This window comes from Coturnix japonica, chromosome 4, assembly GCF_054131305.1.
Source record: "Coturnix japonica strain WE chromosome 4, WE-NBRP24, whole genome shotgun sequence".
Lineage (NCBI taxonomy): Eukaryota > Metazoa > Chordata > Aves > Galliformes > Phasianidae > Coturnix > Coturnix japonica.
In genome coordinates, this window is record NC_140666.1 from 49987404 (window position 1) to 49994695 (window position 7292).

A 7292-nucleotide genomic window follows, 5' to 3' on the forward strand; every position below is an offset into this window, starting at 1 on the left:
TCTCTTGTATTTCTTTGAGGAGCTGAATTAGGCTATTGGAACTGAAATGTACTTGAATTTGGAGAGTTGATGTGTACAATGTGGGGTGACTTTTCCCTTCCAGGGTTAAACACTGGCTGAGTAACCAGGTTCAGATGACATGTGCTGCATTAGGCATCCGATGTCTGAGTGGTCTTGTTCAATTCCACAACAGGTGAGTGGTGCAACCCTGCTCTTGTCTATTATTCATTTCATTCAGTACTGAATCTCAAGTTTCAAAGAGGGTTTTTATTCCATTAATGCACAGATACTTGTACTGAATTGCAGCCTTGGTAGAACTTGTGCAGATCATGTAGTCTCGGTCTATCTTTCTTTCAAGATGTTTTTGTGCTCTGCTGTGTTGTCTCTTGGGTATTTGCAGAGAATGCAGTGTCGGAATAGTACTGTATTCTTCATTAAATACTGATGTATACATTTTCCTTTATGTTTGCAATTAACATGTTATAATTGCCTAGAAAAACATGACCACAAAAACATCAACTGCTCTGTTAGCCATTTTGATAACCTAAGTATTCATACTCAGCTCTCTAGTATGTTGTGGATGATGTTTTAGTAACTACTTCTAATATCTTGCTTGCTTAGTTATGAGGGTTTTATGTAACAGAGGCCCTCAAAATAATTTTTGTTGATAATTCAGGAAGGAAAGAAAGCCATGCTTCTTAGTATCTATGAGTTCAAATTTAGTGCTTGAGTAGTCTTTGATATGCGCCTTTGAGAACAGTAATGAATGCCATTGAAATACCTTCTTCAGTAATGATGCATATTGTAAACTGTAAGGAAAATGGTTTTGTCCAAAACTACTGAAATCTGAAGGAACTCTCAAATGTATGGGGAAAGATGGCTTCTGTAATGTACAGCCGGAAGTTTTAACGTACCTTAGAGTTATATTTTAAATTGTCTTGTGTTCTCGTGCTTCCATTATCTACAGATAATGTATGTAGATTGTATGTTTTTGTCACCAAGGATCTTTGTTGTGGAAGTACATTCACTAGATAGATGACCTGGTGGGGCCTGCAGTCTGAAGAATAAACATGAGCTAATTCCTTTCACGGCTGTTGTTACAGGGAAAACAGACCACAGAAAGGAGGCATCTGTGTAGCCAACCACACATCTCCTCTAGATGTTCTAATCCTGGCTAGTGATGGATGCTATTCCTTGGTATGAGCAAGAGAGCTGGTAAATATTGGTAATATTGAGGCACTCACAGATATGGTGTTGGGCAGGAGGATAAAGTTATGGGTAGGAAGAGTGGGATTTTCAAGCATTCAGATTCTTCTATTTGGAACTTCTATTCAGACAGGTAAGTGTACGCATGTTTTTGGCCAAAACAATTGGTATAATTCATGGAAAAAGTTTAGAAGTTGATGTATCTTTAGTTAGAATTTTGTCAATGAAATAATTGTGTGTATTTTTGCCTTATAAATATTTTAGTTTTTGGCTTGCAGGTTGGCCAGGTACATGGAGGGCTTCTGGGACTTATTCAGAAGTCTTGCATGCAAACCAGTCAGCATGTTTTGTTTGAACGTTCAGAAATGAAAGATCGTCATCTGGTGAGAAAAAGGTAGGGTGGTGAGATCTTTGCCTGCTTTTCTCATCAGGTCTTGTAATTGTGAGGTCCCATTGTGAGCTGAGAGTGTTCTGACCCTGCATCTCTTCTTGGCAGGCAGCAGTAGGTAAGATTTGGAATGACTCTGACAATGAAGATGCAGACTGTAGCACTGCTCTCTGGGTCTTTTGTTTGTTTGTCCTCTAACCACTGTGCATTTCCACACTGGCACAATCAGGCTGCTTGCCACAGGCAGATGCCTGCTCATTCATTTTCAAGGTTTATGATTCTGGATGCCAGAACCAGCACTGGAATTCTGTCAGCTTCCTAGACTGTAATTTACCTTTGCACATTTGTCCATCAGCTCTGAGCATCAGAAGTCTGGTTATGTCTGCTGTGAATACAGGAGATAAGGAAGCTGACAATAACAAATATTAACATTGGGCTTAGCTATTTGCTTGTGGAGATTGACAGATTATCTGAGGAAGCCAGTTGCAGCTCATTAGAAACAACCACAGTACTCAGCTGTCTTGCATGGGAAAGTCAGCAGAAGGAATTAAACAAGTTTGTGGTGAAATAAATTACCATGGTACCACCTAGCTGCTAGAAGCTGGAAGAGCATCTTGGGGAAGTGTCAGTGCCTGTTGCCTGTGCTGCTCCAAAGGCCTGCAGTAATATTCCTGGAAGAGGCAGTATATTAGACTTTTAAGGATGTGAAAATGATAGACTCGTTTTGGCATTTGTTGGTGTCTCAGGTCCTCTTAGTCATCTGAAATCTTCATGAAATAGTGTGCAATGTAGCTAACATGAAACAAGCATTTATGGCAACTAACCCTTAGAAAAGGGAAAAGGTGCCCCTTTACTGGATAGATCTCTGCTTTTTTTGGTATTTGTTTACATTTTGTTTATGCTCTTCTATGTGGAGTTCAGTGGAATTGTACACTTTTGATTCATAGGAATGACAGGTGTCTTGAAAATGGATAGATTTCGTGTGTCAGTAATCTGCCAAAGTGGATTATTTGCTTAAACGCAGTTGTTTTTAAGTAATGAAGAAAATTCAATGAAGTAGCTTTCTTTCTCGTATCTAGGGGTGGAGAAACATTAGATGTGTATGAACTGGTGTGTGTGTGACTATATATAAATGTATACACAAAACTTTAAAATATAGAATACACTTTATTAAAAAAGCAAAACAAGTCAACAAAAATTCAACATTATTCATTACTAGAACCTGCCAAAGATAAATAGAAAGCAATTTTTATGTGCCATTGTATCATTGTCAGGCTTTCTATTAATCAAGTCCAAATGGTGAAATAAAAGGAGTGTGTAGAATTTTTGTGAAGAATCTATTTATGCATTTTGCAAGAGAAAACCTTTAAGGCCTGAAACTAGTACACATCCTTGCTGAGACCACTGTCTGTTGAAGAACTATTAGGCAAGAGCTTTTCTTGTTCTATGTAAGAGATAATCCATAGTTAGATTCTTACCACATAGAAATGTGAGTCTTTTGCGAAAATGAATACACTGAAATTGTATTTTCTCTCCCCAGAATCAGAGAACACATTGCAGATAAGGCCAAATTACCCATTCTAATTTTTCCAGAAGGTAGGAACCAACTCTGTATTGCTTTGCTCATTTACACTGAGTGAAGTTTATCATGCCTAATCTTTAAAACTGAGGTGTTTGTTTTTAGTTGTGGAATTATTGAGCTCTTGTGAGATATTAAAAGTGAGATTCTACTATGTAACAGAATTTATGATGGTTTATTTGGTTTAGTGTGTTGCAGCCTGACTCTGAGATACTCTGGGTAATGTATGGAGATCGGAGCTCAAGAATTTTGAGGTCAAATAGGGTGAAATAACACCAAATGATCAGTTAAATGTTAATTTGCATCCCACTATGATATTTAGATTTAAGTTATGTAGACCTTATTGGCAATAAGCTATGATAGTATGGCTTACTTTGTGTTCTAGTATGCCTTGGAAAGAGAGAGAGGAAAAGAAAGCAAGAGAGACAGAGAAGGGAGAAAAGGATAAAACAAGAAAATGAGATATCACCCTCCCTTGGATCCTGCAGTGAAATTGATGTTGTTCCCCCTGTGGTGTGTGTATACCTGAACTGGCAGTATTCTGCCTTTCAAATGCTTGTGACCTGCCCCAAAGAAGTGGTTCAGTCAGCAGTTGTAAGCAAGTCTGGAGTCTCGAGGAGTTGTGAGGCCCCCTCTAACACTGTGATGGAGGCAGGGCCTTACCCCTGCCCAAGTGCAGTTTGAGATCTAGACTATTCTGAGAGTGAGTCAGAGGGGCTTCAGGTGGTCTCATTCTCCCTCTGCCCAGAGCACAGGTGACTACTAGTTGACCTTCTTTGGTGTGAAGGTGTAGTTTGTGAGATTTCTCCTTTTCCCACTAAATTTTCCTGTTGTGATAATATGAAGATTTGTTGAATTACAAACAGACTCTCTTCCTTCTCCAGCCACTCCTTATCTTGCTCCTTATCTGGTTAAGTGGTGATCTCCTTTAACACTTCTACCAAGTGTTTGGGACATTAGCTCTTGCTTCTCAGTCTCTTACATAGCGTGTAGTATAATGGGAATATATTTCTGAATGAAAGACTGCAGAATGGATTGAACTTTTCATGTGTTTCCATTCTGGCCAGGTACCTGCATAAACAACACATCAGTTATGATGTTTAAGAAGGGAAGCTTTGAAGTAGGAGGGACTATCCATCCAGTAGCTATCAAGGTAAGTATGGAAAATGATGTCTTTCTGTTCTGGGGCTACAGGCTCTTGATGGATGAATGCACTAGTAATTGAATTATTCTTTTGGCACTTGCAAGACTCTCTAGTAAGCTTTAGCCAACTCATTCTGGCTCTAGATACGTGACTTCCTTTTCCTGAAGCTATAACGTTGCATAACCTTATGGAAATTGTTACAAGTAGTGTGAGCATTATCGAGTAAACCTTTCAAGTCAGCGTATCTGTAGACGACAAATCTTTACATACTGAGTAGCTCTGTCTAGTTATAGTTAAGATTTGTTTCAGTGGGTCTGTCCCAGCTTGGGGGTCCTGTGTTGCTTGTAAGGATTCTTAGAATTACAGAATATCCTGAGTTGGAGGGGACCCACTGGGATCATTTGGCTCAGCACCTGACACTGTTCAGGATCATCCCACAGTAAAACCCAGTGTCTGAAAGCATGGTCCAAATGCTTCTTGAACTCTGGCAGCTTGGTGCTATGATCACTGCCCTGGGGAGCTTGCTACAGGCAGTCCCTTTCCTCAACCGACTATCAGCGCTGAGTATGATACACCCCTGGGTACAACAGGCCCTTTTTTCTGCTAGGGTACAAAGGTTAACTTGTATTAACTTGTAACAAATGTTAAAACATGGAGCTTTGAACTATAATTACTGCTAGAGGTGTGGTTAGATTTGTCCCTCATGTAACAAGTCATTATACAGCTTCCTGGCAAAAATAAATAAATAATGCCTGCCTATATGATCAGAACTGAGCACAGCTGCGCTTGTATATAGTCAAGAATATTCTCTTGTTCTGCATATAATGGGTGTTCTGTGCCTTTGGGTTGTCTTTCTTCAGAACTGATGTCTTACTCTTTCTGACATCATACCTTTTTGTACTCTTCTACTGTATCATTATTGAAGTGCTTCTTTTATCTCTGATTGCTGTTACCTCTTGTCCTGTTATTCTGCATGTATGTTATACACCTCAATGTGCCACCTAGACAGCAGTTTGAGCCCTTTTGCTTGTTCTTGTCTTCCAGTATGACCCTCGCTTTGGAGATGCGTTCTGGAACAGCACCAAGTATTCCATGATGACCTATAGTTTTAATGTGTTGACCAGCTGGGCTATTGTCTGCAATGTGTGGTACCTGCCACCAATGGTCAAAGAGGTACTTAGGCTTTTGTCTGTGCTTTGGGAATGCTCATAAATGGTTTCTAAGAGGGAACCTGTGTTACTATTGTCAATATGTGTCAGTAAAACTTTATTGTCTATGTAATGGAAATAGTATAAAGTGACACTGTACTCCTAAAGTTAAGATTGTCAATCAGGATGTGCAGCCTATTAGGATAATGACAGCAATCCTAATATTTGAGGGCTGCTCCGAAAGTAATTTTATTACATTGATTTTGCTATTTCCATCTCTGAGTTTCGCGGTACACTCTTTACATAAATTAAGCTAATTTCCGTGAAGGTTCTTTTCTTTCTGGCATATTGAGATGTGTGGGACACCAGAAGGAGCAGAGAAAGCTGTATAAATGTCTGTGTCAGCCCACTGCCCCAAACACCAATCTGAAGCTGAGAGCCAGGACTTTTAGTCCAGCAAAGCCCATTCTGGTCCAGCCTACCCCATCTTTTGCTCAGCCCTAGTTTTGGAAGACAGGCTGCTGTAATGCATCTTGAGTGACTTCTGCATTTGGAGCAAACAGACCCTCACTGGCCCACGGAAATTCACTGGTACTGTGGTGTCTGGCCTCAGCTCTGTTTAAGACAGCTCACCTCCTCCAAGGTGATCCTTTCAGTGTGTTCCCAGCTTCCTGGGGTTAGATTGGTGCCAAGGTACTGGGTGTACATTCCCAGGCTCTGGCCTGACCTGTGACCTTGTTCTACATGTTACTTTGAATTGCCATGGAAAGCATAGAGCCTCACGCTTTGTTCTCTTCACACTGGATGATGGCAAACTCAGCAAACTGACTTGCCAGGTGGCATTCCTCAGGAGCAGCTGAAGTACATCTGTGTCATAAACTGGAGTGCCTGGTTTCTGACAAATGTGTCTCCTCAAGTGAGATGCTGAGAAGATGTTTCAACGGCATGGCAAATCACTGGTATCTTTTTCAGGAAGAAGAAGATGCTGTTCACTTTGCCAACAGAGTCAAGGCTGTCATTGCTGCTCAGGGAGGGATGTCTGTACTGCCATGGTAAGAGGCAACGCCTTTGAGGATGAGTTAAAGATATATTTAGGTGCTTTGTAATCTAAAACTTAAGCCTGGTTTCTTTTTAAAACTTCTTCCCTGTTTTCTTTGCTTTGGCTGTAGTCCATCACCCATATAGACTCTGAATGAGCCACTATTTCCTACAGCTTTACTAGTATAGGTAGACTAATAAAATATAAAAAGATAAACAGAGCTGACAGGTAGTTCCAGCCAGAAAGAGGAATTTGGTGAGAATAAATACTTTGTTTTTTAAACATCGGATTAAAGGGAGGCTGTTGTTTATAGTGTGATAGATCTTGGCAGAACAAATCATTTAGTTTTGCATTGCAAAAGCCAGCATCTAGGGTGGAAGTTGCTGTTACAAAGCAGTACATTGTAATGTTTTTCTACCTTTACTCTGACGTGAACTGAAGGCCATTTCCTTATCTGTATGTTTCAGGGATGGAGGACTGAAAAGAAAAAAAGTCAAAGAGTCTTTCAAGGAAGAGCAACAGAAAAAATATTGCCAGCTAGTGACAGAAAATGGGTTTGTGGGAAATGGAAATGTTCACTAAATGTTATTTATTTTATCTCCTGTTTTTTTGGTTTTCGACTGGACTCCATGGAAAATGGGCTTTTTTTTTTTTTTTTTTTTTTCCTATTAAAACCCACATTCTTTCTTGCTGTCCCTGTCAGATATTAACTGTTAATTTCTTAACTACTAATAAAACATATGTCTTTGCAGTCTGTATCAGCATCTCGTTTCACCATTTTCCTGTGA

At 39.8% G+C, this 7292-nt stretch overlaps 1 protein-coding gene across 12 annotated transcripts in view; it reads left to right on the forward strand.

Moving 5' to 3' along the window:
* The window catches only part of LOC107313427 (glycerol-3-phosphate acyltransferase 3-like), a 27966-nt gene extending 20704 nt beyond the window's left edge, over positions 1-7262 (forward strand). For 6 of the 12 annotated variants that reach the window (XM_085546770.1, XM_015861622.3, XM_015861621.3 and 3 more), the window contains 8 exons: positions 104-193; positions 1104-1197; positions 1485-1600; positions 3135-3190; positions 4241-4326; positions 5362-5490; positions 6438-6517; positions 6972-7262. In XM_085546770.1, the coding sequence (XP_085402896.1) occupies positions 104-193; positions 1104-1197; positions 1485-1600; positions 3135-3190; positions 4241-4326; positions 5362-5490; positions 6438-6517; positions 6972-7086 (766 nt within the window). In that variant the 3' untranslated portion in view covers positions 7087-7262. Of the gene's footprint in view, positions 1-103; positions 194-1103; positions 1216-1484; positions 1601-1637; positions 1713-3134; positions 3191-4240; positions 4327-5361; positions 5491-6437; positions 6518-6971 lie in introns of those variants that run through there. The other 6 variants (XM_015861624.3, XR_014945851.1, XR_014945855.1 and 3 more) reach the window with 6 other exon arrangements.
* Positions 7263-7292: the final 30 nt, after the last annotated feature.